The 17040-nt window shown below is 53.8% G+C and overlaps 1 protein-coding gene across 3 annotated transcripts in view; it reads left to right on the top strand.

Moving 5' to 3' along the window:
* The first annotated feature begins 1625 nt into the window (after positions 1–1625).
* Positions 1626–17040, top strand: part of TKT (transketolase) — a 45027-nt gene continuing 29612 nt past the window's right edge. For 2 of the 3 annotated variants that reach the window (XM_043587635.1, XM_043587636.1), the window contains exons 1-5: positions 9862–10007; positions 10553–10598; positions 11949–12066; positions 12927–13040; positions 13797–13894. In XM_043587635.1, the coding sequence (XP_043443570.1) occupies positions 9926–10007; positions 10553–10598; positions 11949–12066; positions 12927–13040; positions 13797–13894 (458 nt within the window). In that variant the 5' untranslated portion in view covers positions 9862–9925. Of the gene's footprint in view, positions 1872–9861; positions 10008–10552; positions 10599–11948; positions 12067–12926; positions 13041–13796; positions 13895–17040 lie in introns of those variants that run through there. The other variant, XM_043587638.1, reaches the window with a different exon arrangement.

Raw genomic sequence — 17040 nt, 5'->3', positions numbered from 1 at the left:
GAGTAGCAGAGCATGCACACCACAAGGAAATGTGTTCTACGGGTGGAGGGAGAGCAAGGGGAGCTTAGCTGGGAGGCAGCAGAAGTTCTCTCTAGCAGCCCCAGGGAGCATAACCAGGAGGCTGAAAGAGGATGGGGGTGATGGGAAGGGAGTAGAGGAGCAAAATGGCAGCTTGACACCAGACATAAAGCCGTGACCAGCAGGACCCAAGGTCTCCCTCCCGATTGCCATGTGATTTATGAGGTGCATGTGGCTGAATAATGACTCAGGACCTGGGGACAGGAGTACCCACTTGGACAAACACCTCCAGTCAACTCAGGATTCTGGTCCCGAAGTGGACCCTGGGGAAAGAAAGCCAGGAGCCCCTGAAATACGATTGAAGCCAGGATGAAACAGATCTCATTCACCTGGACCCAAGATGAGAAGCTGCCCCCAGGGGACCCTAGAGCCCCATGGTGGGGAGGGGGGCTCCATCACTACTGGGTCTCCAGAGTCTGGTTGAGTCTCCTGCCATCATCAGAGACCAGGGTGGGTGCAGAGTGGCAAGGATTAGTCCCACCGGGCAGATGGGGAAATTGAGGTTTGGAATAGGAAACCACTGCTCTAAAGGAAATAGAGTTGGAAGACACAGAGCTCTCAGATGGTTTCAAAGCCATGTCCTCTTTTTAAAAAAATTGTTAATGTTTATTGATATATTTTGAAACATAGTTCAAGTGGGGGGAGGGGCAGAGGAAGACAGAGACAGAGAATCCAAAGCAGGTTCTAGGCTCTAAGCTGTCAGCACAGAGCCTGACCCGGGGCTCCAACTCATGAACCTCGAGACAATGACCTAAGCCAAAGTCAGATGCTTAACTGACTCAGACACCCAGGCACCCCAAAAGTCGTGTCCTCTTTATTCAGACCCTGCCAGGCCTCTGACCATGATATACCCTGGTGATACCTCCCTTTGATCTTGCAGCCCTTAGGCCCTAATAATTTGTGAAAGGCCTGCCACTTGTAATTTCTCAGTTAACGTCAGCTGGTATTATCATTACTACTACTGCTAATTCTCATTTTCATAATCCCCATCTTATAGGCCCCCAAAGCCCTGGGGCTTACTCTCTTGGAACTGGGGCTTGTAGATGGAGCCATTCTGCTAGGGAAGACCTCTGCACCCACAAGCCATGTGACCTTGGCTGGTCTCAATTTGCTCATCTGTAAAATGGGTTACCAATGAAACCTCCCCTCTCAATTCCACCCAGAGCTGTGCGGAGGAAGGAGACAGAACATTCTGCAGTGAAGATGTGAGTCAGGCAAACTGAGCTAAGCCTAGAACCTGGCTGGAGTTATTATTACTTGTCTGTATAATTAATTCCGGCAGGGCAGTTCTGTTTCAGGAGCCTGGCAGCCCCAAGCTGCCCAGCAAATGTCTGGGTCCGAACAGGGGGAGGGGGAGGTTAGGCAGGTGGATAGAGTGGGGCTGGGTCCCTAGGCGCCCAGGACGACGTGGTCCTGGGTTTCCCGGAACGGCGCGGGAAGGCTAGGCTACTGGTCGCTCTTGCGGCCAGGGGGCGGGGCGGGGGCGGGACGAGGAGGGCTCCGCGGCGCAGAGGCCTGGGGTGATGCCGGCGCCCCGCCCTCGTGGGCGGGTCCGGGGAGTCTTAACTCGCCCCTAGCGGCGCGGGGCCTAGGCCCTGCCAGTCATCGCCGGAGCGGTAGTGCAACCCGTGCTTCTCCGCGACCGCGTCCTCGTCCTCCCCATCCGCTTGCCCGCCCGGCCACGCCATGGAGGGCTACCATAAACCTGATCAGCAGAAGTTGCAGGCCCTGAAGGACACGGCCAACCGTCTGCGCATAAGCTCCATCCAGGCCACCACGGCGGCCGGCTCGGGGTGAGTGCCAGACGCGTGGCGGGCGAGGGCGGCGTTCCGAAGGCCGCGGTAACTGTGGGCCCGCCAGCTCCGTGTCGCTCTGCACTAAGCCTCCTCGAGGGAGGCGGCCGGGTCGCGGTCAGGTAGCAGAGGCGCGCGCCTCGCAGGGCCCGGGCCGGAGGCGCCTCCCGCCGCGGCGCGCGCTCTCTGGCCGGCTTCCATCCGGTGGGCCGCGGCTCCCGCTGCGTCTCGGGCCCGCCCTGCCCTTCGCCGGGAGCCGGCTCCCTTGCTGCTCCGCGGCGCGCGGACTGCGCTTGGGAATCCGGAGCCGAGAGGGCCACTATTGTTGCACTGTGGCCGAGAGCCCGGCCCTGTGCCATGCGCTCTGCACGCGCGGCCCTCTGTGGGCGCCACCGCCAACGTTCCACCTTGCGGATGGGGAAACCGAGGCTCCGAGTTTGAGTCAGTTGCTCAAGGTGACACACGGCGAGGGCTGCAATTGAAATGCAAGCTGCCCTACGCGAGAGCGTCTGTTTTAACCCTTCATTTTGCAGGTTGAGTGGGGCCGGGCCCTCTCTCCGCCTCACAACCTCTCCTCTTTGCCTCTTCACGTTCCTGCCACCCTTGCTTTTGGGTCTGATTCTGGAGCAGGGGTCTGCTGAGATGCAGAGTGGGGAGGAAGTGGCCGTGTGGATGCAGAACCCTGGCACGCGGCGTGCAGGGGAGGTCTAAGACGTGACCTGCAGGCCGGAGGCAGGAGGAATGGGAGCGGGGATTTGGAAGGCTGAGAGAACCGAGGATAGAGGACAAGGTCCCAGGGCATGGCCAGCCGCCAGGGGCAGGGGCGGGAGGCCCATCCCCCAACATCCTTTCCCGCCAGCCTTTCTGGCTGAGAAGGTGCTGAAAGGCTGCTGCTGATCCCAGGGAGCCGCCTCCGAAGGTAGCAGGGACATAATGACAGGGCGCTGTGCTGCTGGAGGCAGTCGGTGAGGTCCGTTGAGAGGGTGGGCCAGTGAGTTAGTTACTCCACAGGCTTTTTCGCTCTGTAAAATGGGAACAGTGGTAGCTCCCACTGAAACTGGGTGGTTTCAGGGATTCCAGCACCTCCCTTGGGGCCTGGCATGAGGCTGCAGAGACTGCCCTGTGCTGGATTGATGAAGTGATCTTGAGGGTTGGGTAGGGGTGATTTTCCAGGAATCTCTCCAATCAAGCTGTGTGTTTAGAACAACCCCAAAATTCTGGCTTCTGGCCAGTGTCATACAGGGTACATTAATAAGTAAATCTCTTCTGACTTTCTTCTGACTTTCAGGATGGGTACTCATTCACCTTTTATGCCTTCAAGACCTCCAGTTCTCAGAAGGGATTAGACCTCCCCTGGCGGGCAGCTTCTCCTGCCCACCCCCCACCCCCCCCCCCCCCCCCCCCCCCGCCCCATGCATGCTTTAGAGCTGTTATTTCTATCGGGTTTATGTCAGACTTGCCCATTCTGATTGACGTCCCTTGCCTTACTCGCAGTGCCTCTCCCCTGCCAGACACCTTGCAGTGCCCCTCCCCTGCCTGACACACAGTAGGTCTGCACACCTTGTGTTGCTTGCTGGGTACTACGAGATCTCCTTCCCTTGACCATTTCAGTGGGTCATTCACCCTGCAGGGCCTTATTGATCCCTACTGTGTGCTAGGACCTGTCTAGCCAGGCTCTTGGGGATCTAGCTGCAGAGACAGCAGTTACCCGACTAAGTGGTGTGACATATCTGAGCATCTTGCGAGGCTAGATATGACCTGCAGACAGTTGCAGGGTCCTGCCCCCAAATGGGTATCCCTGGCATGACACAAAGCATCCTTTATTGCTAACGTTGTCTCATGCGTTTTGAGAATAACCGTATGAGATAGATGCTGTTACCTGCACGCTTTACAGATGAGGAAACTGAGGCTAGGGTGTTAAGTGAGCTGCCCAAGCTGCTCATTGGTGGCTAGCTATTCTGTGCTCCCAGTGAGGGGCTAGGGTTGATAGGAAGACTCATGGGGCTGGCAGGCAGTGCCAGGCTGGAGAATGGAAGTTGGGGAAAGGAGAAGGCCAGGTGCAGTAATGGCAGGTATCAGTCAAGTCAGTCTGAAGGCACTTGGAGAAATGAAGTAACATTATAATGGAAGGGGCCTCCCAGGGGGAAGTTGGAAAAGGGAAGACCAGGTGCAGTGATGGCAGATGTCACTCAGTCTGAAAGCATTTTGAGAGAAATAAGATAACATTACAGCTGTTGGGGGTGGGATCAGTGGCTCTCCTGGGTCTCTGTTATGTGGTTAAAAACCTGCAGGAAGAAGATACAATGTGTGGCCCTGAGAGACACTCAAGTTTACATTGTAATGCCTTTTGGAGGAACTCACTGAGCTCAAAAAGTGTCCATTTGCCAAAAGGAAAAAAAGAGCATAGAAGACATGATTCCTGTGTTGTTTGTGAGTGTGTAAAGACGCAGGAGAGACTTAGAGAACACTTCTTTTTCAGAAGGAAGTAACACTGCTACACAACCCCTGTCACGAGGGGTGTTCGAGGGTGTGTGCTGAGCTCTGTGTGTGCACAAAAGATGGCAACAGAGGACTCTGGATGTTCACCTTGAGGCCCTACCCACTCCCCACAGGGAGTGAGGCCCTGGCCCAGTCTGGGCAGCAGCCACAGCCAAAGTGACCATCCCTTCGGGACACCCCTTTTCTGGGGAGCTTACGCCCTGGGGGAGAAACAGTGCTTCGGCCAGGTCTTTTCATGGCCCCCCACAGGGGCTGCGCTCACACGTTCTGTGTTCAGGAGGGTTCTGGATTCTCAGGAGCTTTCCCATTCGTCTGCCATCGCTGACCCCATGTCAGCTCCCCAGGCCCCAGGGAGTAAGGACACTGGCCTCTGTGTCAGAGGCGCTGAGGGACAGAGCCTCACAGAGGGCTCTTTGTGGAGGCAGCTTCAACAATGGCCAGGCTTCTCCGGGGTCCTATCCCTGTACATGCTGAGGGAACTATGGCAGGGAGCCAGCTCATCTAGGCTTTAAAAAAGTGAAACCCGGTGGCCTTGTCAGAAGTGGCCTGGCTGCTGAGGCTGGTGATGAAGATTTTGTAGCTCTCATTGACCGGGGCTCTGGGCTGTGGCATTATCCAAATAGTGCTGAGTGCTGTTGGAGGACACCTTTAGAATTAGGCCTGAAGTGTGGGGTGGGGGGAGAGGGGGCATGATTTGTGCCTGTAGCGAGTCCCTTGGGTTCTGACCCACAGTGTTGGGAGGGATACCTAGGAATATAATGTCTGGCCAGACCTGGCTGGTGAGCAGAAGACGACAGGAACCTAACCCAGGCCCTGTTCTGAGCATCTGCAGCCTCCGACTTCAGCCCAGGTCATGATCTCCCAGTTTGTGAGTTCGAGCCCCACGTCCGGCTCTGTGCCTGGCTCTGTGTCCAGCTCAGAGCCTGGAGCCTTCTTCAGATTCTGTGTTTCAGTCTCTCTCTGCCCCTCTGCCACTTGTGCTCCGTCTCTCTCTGTCTCTCAAAAATAAATAAAAATGCAAAAAAAAGAAAAAAAGAAAGAAAGGCCCTTCCCATCCCAGGGAAGTTTCCCCATCTTGAAAGGAGAAGTCCTTAGGTGGTTTTGAGCAAGCTGTGGGGTCCTGCCATCTGCTGTTATGAGCTCCACTTTCTGGTGGTCCCTGTAACTTTGAAGTGGCAGGAAGGACATACCCAGCTTTGGCATTCGAGGATGCTTTGGCTGAGTGCTCAGAGGGCCCCTTCATGGCCTAGGCCCCTTTGAGTCTCTGGCCCCGTGTATGCCCTGTCTCTCTGGGCAGAAAGCTGCTGCCTGGGCCTCCTTTTCCTTGGGGGCTGCTTTCCACCCTATCCTGATGCTGATTGAGGCAAGAGCACACACAGCCCGTTGAGATTTCCCCAGCAGCAGCATTTCCCAACTCAGTGTGAAAACGCCAGCCTAGAGTGACTCAGTTCTTCGCCTGAGTGACCTTGGAACTCAGCAGTGCTGGTGGTCAGTGTTTCTTGAAACCAAGAACCAGCTTAAGGTCTGACTGAGATGTTCCATGGTTTCCCGTCAGCTCTGAACGCATTGTGGCCCCTGTCACAGCCCTGGTCCCTGGGCTTTAACTTCCTTAGGCAGCTCTGTGGTCACTAGAGCCTGGGTCACAGCATCTGGAACGTCCACAGCTGTTCGCCCCAGATGCCTGGAGCACCCTGAGGGTGGGGGCCTGCCCGGAGGTCTCTGTGCTCTTGCACTGACCAGTGAGGCAGAGTCTGCTCAGGCTGTTTGTGGGGGTCTAGGTGAATGACTCCAGCGGCAGGTGGGCCCGGCTGGCTGGGCCTGCACGGTTTGGGCTTCTTGTTCAGAAGTTGCACTTGTGGCCTGAATGGATCTCTGAGGGCTGTACGACGGGACAGGGAAACGCGGACATTCGAGAACTTCCTCCACTGGGGGCTCCCCACCCCTTTTCCTCCTTTGAAAAACAAATCTGGGGGCACCTGGGTGGCTCAGTTGGTTAAGTGTCCAACTTTCATTCTGGTCACGGTCTCACAGTTGGTGAGTTCGAGCCCCACAGCAGGCTCTGCGCTGACAGTGAGGAGCCTGCTTGGTACTCTCTCTCCCTCCACCCCCACCGCCTCTCTGCCCCTCCCCTGTTCACTGTCTCTCTCAAAATAAATAAATAAACTTAAAAACAATCTGCAACAGCTCTATTGGGTATTATATGCAAATCATAACATTTTAAGTGTACAGCCCGTGGCTTTTAGTAAACTTAGTAAATTAACCGTGATTGATCATAAGTTTTAGGACACTTCATCATTCCTAAAAGGCCCCTCTTGCTCATTGCACTCACTCCCAGCTCCCAGGCGGCCACTAATCTAGTTTCTGTAAATTTAATTCTTCTGGGCATTTCATATCCGTGGAATCATACATAATGAGATCTTTAGGGTCTGGTTTTTTTCACTTAGCATAACGTCTGGAAGATCCTGCATATTGTAGCATGTGGCTGCAGCACTTAGTTATTTTTGTTGCTGAATATTCCATTGTGCGGGGATATACCACATTTTATCTGTTTAGCAGTTTCTCTTAGTATTTAAATTTTTTTTTTTTTAACATTTATTTATTATTGAGAGAGAGACAGAGCGTGAGTCAGGGAGGAGCAGAGAGAGAGGGAGACACAGGATCCGAAGCAGGCTCCAGGCTTTGAGCTGTCGGCGCAGAGCCTGATACGGGGCTCAAACCCACAAACCACAAAATTATGACCTGAGCTGAAGTCGGATGTTTAACCGGCTGAGCCACCCAGGTGCCCTGATTTTCTCATAGCATTTGCTTTTGTCCTAGCTCTTCTGTTGGTAGACTCTGTGACCTTGGGCAAGGCACTTCCCTTCTGTGAGCCTTAGTGGTTCCATCCTCAAAATGAGGAAGATGTTAACTTCATCTCTGATATGTTAAGTGCAAATATCGAACAACTGCCATTTTTCTGTGCACTGTGCCCAGCTCTTTACACATACACTACCTCATTCCATGAGGTTCTGTTACTATCTCCATGTTTACCGAGGCTCAGAGAGGTCACATCCTTAGAGGCTCAGGGCCAGGATACATCATTTATTCATTTGTGCATTGTGTGCCAGGAGCTGTTCAGGCCTGAGGATATGACAGTGAAAAGGCTCAAAGTCCCTGTCTGCCCGGAGCTTGTGTTGCAGTAGGATAGACAGGCAGAAAATAGGCATGTGATGTCAGGTGGTGGCAAGTGTCAATGCGGGGAAGAAGAGGTCTTTTTATTTTATTTATTTATTTATTTGTTTATTTATTTATTTAGAGAGAAAGAAAGAATCTTAAGCAGGCCCCATGCTCAGCACGGAGCCCAACGCAGGGCTCGATCTCTTGACCATGAGATCATGAGCCGCAAATCAAGAGTTGGACGCTTAACAGACTGAGCCACTCAGCCGGCCAGAAGAGGTATTTTTAGATAATGTGGTCAGGGAGGGCTTCTCAGAGGAGGTGGCATGGGATAAAGCTGGGAAAGTCTGGAGGCAGTCTTTCCAGGCAGGAGCCAGCTAGGGCCGTCTGGGAACAGAAAGAGGTTAGGACTGCTTTCAAGGTTCACTTCCACCTTGCACCCTGGGATTCCCTCCTGAGTATTTTTGTTTAAATAAACATATGCCTAAACAAGAATATAAATAATGCTGGGGCACTTGGGTGGCTCAGTCAGTTGGGTGTCTGACTCTTGATTTCAGCTCAGGTCATGATCTCAAAGTTCATGACCTGGAACCCCACTTTGGGATTCTATCTCCTCTCTCTCTGCCCCTCCCCTCCCCCAAATAAATAAACAAACCTTTTTTTAAAGATATATAAATAATGCACATGTTATAAATAACACACTGTATGCGCCTACCACCAGGCTTAAGAACTAGGACATTACAGTGCTTTAACATTCCTGGATGTCCCTCCTCCTCCAGAAAGAGCTACACCCTGAATTTTGCATTTTCAGCCCATTATTTTCCTTATTGTTTTAAAATATTTGTATATCTCTGTAAATAGGATGGTCTTCTCTGATCTGCAGATCCTTCTGTAGTGCACTTTGCTCACATGTGGGTGTTGGGTCTGTGTCGTTCACTCATTGTCCCTGTGCTGCAATGTATTCCCTTACCTGAACATAATGTGATGAGTCTATTTTGTTGATGCACACATGGGTGGCCTCCAGGAGTGGCCACTGTAAACGATGCAGGGACAACTCCTGTGTTTCCTAGAGGACACATTTTGCTGGGGGAACGTTGCTACTAGTGGAGTTGCTGGGCCTTAGTGAATGTGCATCTGCAGCTGCTAATTGGTTTCTTTGTAACAGTTCAAAGATTACTTGGGTTTTCTATTTCTTCTTGAGTCAGTTTTGATAAGTTATTTTCTTAAACATTTTCCTGTTTTGAAACTTATTTGCATCAGGTTGTTTAGAGTATTGTATCATCTGGTATGCCTGTCCTTCCGCTTCTGACACTGGCCTTCTCTTTTTCTGGATCTTGCCTTATCAGAAGTTTTCTAAATTTGTACTCTTTTGTTAAGAGCTATCTCTTGGCTTTGATTTTTTTTTTCTTATTGTATATTTGCTTCCTATTTCATGAATTTCTATTTTTTATTATCTTTCTACTGTCTGAGCTCACTCCATTTTTCTAACCTTCTAAGTTGTTTCTTGACTATGGGTTTTCAACACTTGTGATTTTTACTTTCTTCATTGGGTACTTACTTCCTCTTCACAGTAGATGACTTCCTTTGTACTTTTACACGTTGGGGTCTCCCTTGGTGAGGCTGTTTGGCATCCCTGGTTTGTTCTTTTGCTGAGAAGCCTTGTGACTCCTTGTGATTTGGCCCAGCTTGTGTATGGGTGGAGAAGCGTCATTTTTATGGAGACTCGAAGCCATATTGATAACGGAGAGTAGCCTAGTCAGAGGGGTGAGGGACCTTCTCTGCACTTTTCCTGCAGGGAAACTGGTGAAGATATGGAGTGCATGCTAAAGGGAAGAGAGGGGGAACACCTGGAAGAATGTGGCGTCTGCTAAGTGGGACCATTGAGACACTTATCAGGCCTTACTCTAAGCAGCCAGTGCCCTCTTCATAGGTTGAACAAATCGAGGCTGAGAGTGGACCGTTTACTTTGGACAAACTTGTAGTCCCCATGTGTCACAGGGAGTAGGATGTAAAGTACCCTACAGCCTCCCACCCGTCTCTAGCCAGTTTGTATCCATGGGTGTGTCACAACACCAGGGGTGGGGCCTCCACCCCCAGAAGTCTGCCCGAGGCAGGCTGGGGTTGCTGGGAAACTCAGGCCCTGAAGCCACAGACTCCATACACTTTGGGCCCTGAAGTCCCTGTAGTAGGTTGAGCTTACAAGTAACCATCTCCTGTGTGCTCAGCACTCTACAGTTTACAGCCACATCTCAATCTTTGGCTTGTTTCTTTCCTCCTGCCTGCCGCATGGTCAGCAAGGCGTCATGGTCCCAGCCAGCACGTGAGGAGTTGGAGTAGCACTGAGAGGTTTGGCATCAGGTCCTCCAGCAGATGGTGTGACCAGTGGTGACAGATGCATTATGTTACCGGGCCTCCCGGCACCCACCCCGCCTCCCACCACAGCATCCCCATTTACAAGTGAAGGAGCTGAGCCTTGGGGAGGTGAAGCACTTGTTCTTTCTTTACTCTGTGGGTACCAGGCCAGCAGTGAGGCTGGGATGCAGGCTTTGGCGGGAATAACACTGTAGGCTCACTCACCATGGACCTAGCAAGGAAAGGTTAAAATCAACACTCTTCAGCTTCTGGAGTGTCTTCACTGGCTGACCTTCTGCCTCCGTCCGCGTCTCCTCTGCCCAGGCCTGGGCATGCTGCCGCCACATGAAGCCCCTGTGGGGAATGTCACCTGGGTTCACATGGTGGGCGGGGCGGGTTGAGCTGTTGCACCTGCCTTCCTTCCTTCTTCTCTGAGAAGTTGGCCCACTCTCCACCCGCCTCCTTCCCCAACTTCTCATCATGGGGTCATAACTTCCGAAACATGGGGTCCTCAGAGACCGGGCCACCCTGGGAGGCTCGGGAGGCCTGACATCAGCCTAACTGGTGTTGATGGGGATATCCTCCAGCTGAAGTTCAGCACAGGAATGAGGGGACGGGGATCCTGCCGGCAGAGCAAGGTTTCCTATTTACATCTCCTCACCTCCCTCTTTCAGGCCTAGTGTCTTTTCCCCATGACCAGGAGTTCATAGAGATGGCTAAGTATAAGATGATTGTGTGCCGGGAATGCGGTACTAAACCAGCATGGGCAGTTCTGGGTTTCTCTACTAATGTGTCTGCGCTGGGAGTGACTCACCCCCTAACCCAGTGGGGGGAGCAGACAAGCAGGGGAGGAGGGAGGTGCGCGTGAACTCCAGATGTTGCATGCCCCCTTGGGTTTGGCATTGGGCATGTTTCCACGTGGACCTCCGAGCAGCATCAGAGGGCTATGCTAAGCTGCATGGAGCGGGTGGCTGGGAGGCACTGGGCTCTGAGGCTAACATATTGACAAAACTGTGGACAAGGGAGGCTTCAGGACCAACCAGGAATTACAGCATGTCCCTAGTCTCTAGCCCCAGTGCTGGGTTAATTGTGTGGGGCCCAAAGAGACCTGAACAACTCTCAGCCAAGGTAGAAACTTTGCACTTTCTGTTGTTAACGCAGGTTGTTATTTGCTCTCTCAAGTAACTGTATTTCATAGAGCAAGAGGCTAAAGAAAGGGGAGACCCCTTGACCCCACCACTCCAGGGCCGGAAGGGCAGTCTCTTGTGTCAGCGCCCCCTGCAACCCTTGTTGGGTTTTCATGTTATCATGATCTTAGCCTTTGTGGAAGATGAGATTATATGTTTTGCCTTTTAAATTCTGCACAAAGGCTTGGCTTTTAATGGCTATACCAGCTTTTAAAATGCCCGTTGAAAAGCTTCCAGGTAACCAGTGATGTCTCGGAGAGCCCGAAGCCCCACTTTTCCGACTGCCGACCCCATGGACTGAGGCTGCTGGGAGATTTGTGTTCATTCTATGAGCCTTACTCCCTCACCCCCCTGCCCATGGCCTAAGAGAGCCAGCACGCTTGGCAGCCTGGGAGGGCAGGGTATCCCTCACAAGTGGGCACCGTCCTGAGCAGTGCCTCCGGGATATAGCTCACGGGTCGGACATAAAGGGGTCACTGCTTCCCGGTTGCTGAGCTCTCCCAACTGCTGTTAGGAGCCGTGAGGTAAGAACTAGGCTCTACTTTCCAGCCTCGACACTGCCTTGCACCGGGTCTATTCTGGGCCCGGTCTCCGGGGCCCCTTCTTTCTTATTCTAGTCTGGCCCCAGAAATATTCAGTTGCTGTGTCTCTGGGGACCTGGACTCTTGGGCCCCAGGAGGGTGAGACCCCGTGCCACCAATACAGCATCCTTGAGACCCCGTGCAGCCCTCCCAGGAATAGGAGCACGTGGCTCTGGTTAGCCAGGCCTGTGACTCCTTAGCACATGCACCCCCCAGGACCCCATATGTGAGCCTGAGGTGAGTGCTGTAGGTCAGGGGCCCAGGGCCATGATGCATGCGTCTGTCTCTCTCCTGGCCCACAGCCACCCCACGTCATGCTGCAGTGCTGCGGAGATCATGGCTGTCCTCTTTTTCCACACCATGCGCTACAAGCCCCTGGACCCCCGGAACCCTCACAACGACCGCTTTGTACTCTCCAAGGTAGGAGCCCAGCCTACCAGCCTTCTCCTGGGCCAGGTGTCTCACGGGCCCTGGAATGGTGAGAAGGTGCCGGCAGCGAGTGATCTCCAAGGGGACCTACCCCCTAGTGTAAGCCTGGCCCCGGCCCACCTTCTCCACCCACGCTCCCCGTCCACCGGCTTGGCCCAGCCTGTCTCTTGGTGTCTTTGTCTGTGCTGACCCAGCTGGCACACTAAATCCACGTTAAGAAATAAACAACTGTTGATAGGGGACTGTGAGAATAATCTGCCAGGTGTTCTCCCCCTGTTTCGTGTCAACAGGTAGGACTCAAGTCCATGTCTGGGGTATAGCTTTGTGGCTTTGTGCACACATCTTTCTGTGCTGGGCCAGCACTCCAGGGCCACTATGTGCTCCCTGAGGAGTGGCGCACCACAGCAGGGTTTGGGATGAGCTGCCCTGTCCTGCCACTCACTCATGAGAATCACAGCCACAAACTATTCCACAGACCCCTGAAATCCACCTGTACCCAGCTCTGGCCCTGTGGCCTCTGGGCTCCCAGGGCAGGCATGAGAGCTTAGAAGGCTGTCCAAGTCCGCTCACATGCCAGAAACCAGGGATTAGGGCTGCCGGCTGTCTGCTGGGGATTTGGCATCGACCGGCCCCACAGCTGTGCTCCCCCTGCACCTGTCCCGGAGCCCACTCGGCCTTGGCTGTGGGAGCTTTGAGCTGCAGAGGGATGAAGGGGGAACGTGGCTTTCACTTGCTACTGCCCTGGAAGGGCCAGCGGGATCGGCCGGGCCCCGCCTTCAGTGTGTGGCAGGAACAGCCCCCAAGTCTCAGCTCCCCAGCTGATGCCCCCTCCACCGTTCATCCCCTGGCAGGGCCACGCGGCTCCCATCCTGTATGCCGTATGGGCTGAGGCCGGCTTCCTGCCTGAGGAGGAGCTGCTGAACCTGAGGAAGATCACCTCTGACTTGGACGGGCACCCTGTTCCGGTAAGCAGCCCCCACCTCGAGCAGCACAGGCCTCTGTCTCCACTTCCTATTTTTCAAGGGCTGTGGGAAAAGGGGGCAGGGTGCTCACCGAGAAACCGATGGTGTGGAAAGGGGGAAGAGGGCGTTGAGGTGAAGACGGAAGGATGTAGTGGGGGTTTCCAGGGCACGGTCTTCACCCCAAGCTGGTCCTTAAAGACAAGCAGGGTGTTTTGAGGTCCCAGCCCAGGGATCAGCTGCAGAGACGACCTCTCCTCAGGCACCACACATCCAGCCTCCTTGCCCCGCTGGGCTTCCCTGGCTGTGCAGACAGGTTCACCAGGAAGTCAGTGAGGGTGTCACAGCAGGATGCTGGTGACACCCCAGGGAAGGGTCCCAGCTTACTCCTCGAGGTGCTGGCTCCTGCGAATGTTCGGAATTCGTGGGTCACCATGAAAACTCACCCCTGCCCCTCCCACCGAGCCGGGCACCCACAAGGGTCAAATGTTTCATCAGTCTTGTCATAGACTCCTCCCAAACACTGTGTAGTGAGGTGGGTGATGTGGGAGCCTGAGGTCACACAGCAAGCTTGTGGGCAGGGCTGGCACAGTTACCGTTACAGGAGAGTGAGAGGTCACACCCTGGGTGGAGGCTGCCCGCCCTGCACCTGGATCAGCGGTGGGGGAGGGCGGGCCCAAGACCGGGTTCTGGGAGGGTAGTTGGGAAATGCTATTGCCTGCTCTTTCCCCTGTGAGTAACTGTGGCTCTCTGCTATGACAGAAACAAGCTTTCACCGATGTGGCCACTGGCTCCCTGGGCCAGGGCCTTGGGGCCGCTTGTGGGATGGCCTACACGGGCAAATACTTCGACAAAGCCAGGTAACACTTGCACTCCCCAAATGCTATCCTCAGTAGTTTTGGGAGGGTAACACTTGCACTCCCCAAATGCTATCCTCAGTGGCCCCGCCTTAACCATTGCTCCCAGGTACCTCCTCTTGGGGTGGGGAATAGAAGCTGAGTAACCATGCGTGCAGGACCATGACCGGCCCCATTTCCAGATGAGGAAATAGGCTCATAGGAGCAGAGACATGCCCGGTGTCCCTTCCTAGTGACGGCAGGGCCAGGAGTGCACCGAGAATCATTGGGCTGGTGAATTCCTGTGGCATTCCCCAAGACCAGCATCTGGACCCTGAAGTCTCAGAAGGCCCCACCCCTCCAGTGTCTGGCCACATGCCCAGGCTCGAGCCACATGCCTTCGTCGTGGGGAAGGAGATTATGTGTTCTGCAGGGTTCTGGGCATCCCTGAGCCCCACCTGTCAGCCAAAGAAGAAACAAACACTGGGGAGATTGACCTGCAGAGGGTGGGCAGAGAGGTTTGCCCCTCCAGCCCAGGGACGTGTGGAGGAGAACCCCCTTGCGCCAGATCTCAGTCACAAGGCTATGTAGTGTGGCCAGATTGGGCCTGCAGACCGCTGTCTTTATTGGTAGGAGGGGAGAAGTGTTGGCTGCGTCAGATAGTTCCTTCATTCCTTTATTGACTGGGACCCTGTGCTCAGTGCTTTCTAGGGTTTCACCTTGATAAGCCCCGTGTGGGCTGGGTGGTGACATGACTACACTTACCCCTCTTACAGATGGGAAAACTGAGGTAAAATACTTTCCTAGTGGTGGCGGCAGGATTTGCACCCAGGACCAGCATCCAGAGTGTATTAAGAGGCCCCAGGCTGCTCTGAGGGGCCCGAGGGAAGCAGATTCTGGGAGCCCGTGAGTAGGATTCCTGGGGGAGTCCCTTCCCCAGTGCCCTGCAGTCCACTGGCAGGACAAGGACCACAGCCAGGGCAGTCAAGAGGGTATGGTGGTCACTGTGGATCCAGTGAAGAGAAGGGCTACAGAGAGCCTCATAGGATGTGACACTATGTGCAGGGGAAGGGGCTCCTGAGACCGCTCTCCAGGAGGTGAGCTGAGGCTGGGGGCTTTCAGACCCTCTTGGGGCCAAGCTCAGCTCCACCAGAAGTGATTCACCATGAGGTGAAAGGCACAAAGAATGGGATGTATGTTTAAGAGTATTTTATTTGGCCCAGAACCAGAGATGTGAGTTAATTATTCCCTACAGATGCTTGAAATAATTCCCTGTGAAGGGTCATTTCCTGACCCTAACATAATGGAACAAGCCAGTGTAGGGAGAAGGGGTTTAGCTGGGTTCTCAGCAGCCAGGGCTGGCTAAGGCTCAGGCCCTTAGACTGTACCTTGTCGGGAGCGGGCGTGGATGTCAAGGGAATTACCCGGCTCCCGGAGGTAGCGTCCTGATCGAATAGATCTGGCCTCGGGTCACGTCTCTCTTGTCATTCAACCAAGAAACATATGTCAAGTTGGCTCACTTTCATTTCTCTTTTAAATAATTTTGTTTGAGTTGTCGAGTACAGTTACAGCTCATGTGAAAAATATGGAACAGCATTAAAAAGAAATGAACCGTTTTCCTAGTCTCAGCTACCTCCCATTTGAATCTCATTTAATGTACCATATTTCCTCCATGTTATTGAGAGAAGAAACTTAGAAATTTGTAATCTTAGTATGTATACAATTTTACATTCTGCTTTTTAGAAAAATCTAAGCATCGTGAATATTTCTCCCTTAACTGTCAAGAGCTAGTTTTTTGCTTTTTTTTTTTTTTAATGTTTATATTATTTTTGAGAGAGAGACAGAACGCAAGCGGGGGAGGGGCAGAGGGAAAGGAGACACAGAATCCAAAGTGGGCTCCAGGCTCTGAGCTGTCAGCGCAGAGCCTAACGTGGGGCTCGAACCCACAAGCCATGAGATCATGACCTGAGCTGAAGTCGGATGCTTAACCAACTGAGCCACCAGGCGCCCTGAGAGCTAGTTTTAATGATTGCGTAGTATTCTCTTTTATGGATATAAACCTGTTAGGCAGTCCTGTTGTTGGACATTTGAGGTCCTCTTCAGATAACCTCTGCAGCAAAGGTAGGCCTCTCTTTAGGGTTCCTTCTCTTCAGGGTAGTTCACGACCATGGGCATTTGCAGCCCCCTCTCCAAATCTAGCAACTTCAGTACAGAGCCTCAGGGTTAGCCCCAGCTTCTGTGGGGCCCCTTTCCTGCTCACGGGCTTCCAAGTGTCTCCTCAGGACTTTAGCACGCCCTCCTGATCTGAGCCTGAGGCTACGCTCCACCCTTGGCCCCAGTGTGACTTCCCTAGAAGTGGGCTTGGCCTTGGGAAGGCAGCCAGTGTGCTTCCGTGCAGTCTCCTGGGGAAGTCAGGTTTCCTACCAGTCTCCATCAGGCTCCTCACTTTCTGGAGCTTCTGTACCAGATGCGACCCCTGCAGCATCTCTGGGCCCCCTTGCAGCCTACAGAGGGGACAGGAGGCCAGCGTGGGGACAGAACACAGCTTCAGACAGGCCTCTTCGAGTGTGGGCCCTGAAACTCCTGCTCTTGGCCCAGGACCCAGCGGCCTGGCCTGCTGGAGGCCACAGAAGGGAAGGCACGGGCAGAGGGAGGATGCTGGAGCCCTCCCTGACCTGGCGGCCTGCAGAAGTGCTGAGTCATGCTGACAGCACACCCCGGCTGTCCCCGCCTCTTTTCCAGCTCCCCTGCCTTGGCCTAGAAGTCGGAGGCCCTGAAGCTAGAACAGTTCAGCTGTGGCCCACTCCAGGGCTTGCCTGCTGCAGCAGCAGGCAGCTGTGTCCCCTCTGAGCCTCACTCCCTGGGGCCACACAGCTGGACCCCAGGCCAGGAAAGGGAAGGATCTCCATGTCCTGTCACTGCTTCCTCTGTGTGTGTTCCTAGACAGCAAGGAATGAACAGTGTGGGCTAAGGTCCCCAGCTGCGTGATCTTTAGACAAGACCCTCGATTTTTGAGCCTGTTTTCTTGTCCGTGTGATTTGGGAACAGCAAGTACACTTACCTCAAGGACAGGGGTACTCAGTACAGGGAACCCCTAGGTGCCACACACAGGCCCGTGGATGATGAGGTCATTGGATCTAACACCTGTGGCCGCTGCCCCTCAGCCACCT

This window comes from Prionailurus bengalensis, chromosome A2 (assembly GCF_016509475.1).
Source record: "Prionailurus bengalensis isolate Pbe53 chromosome A2, Fcat_Pben_1.1_paternal_pri, whole genome shotgun sequence".
Taxonomy (NCBI): domain Eukaryota; kingdom Metazoa; phylum Chordata; class Mammalia; order Carnivora; family Felidae; genus Prionailurus; species Prionailurus bengalensis.
Note: the sequence above shows the minus strand (reverse complement) of the source record. Positions and strands in the feature narration are given on the sequence as shown.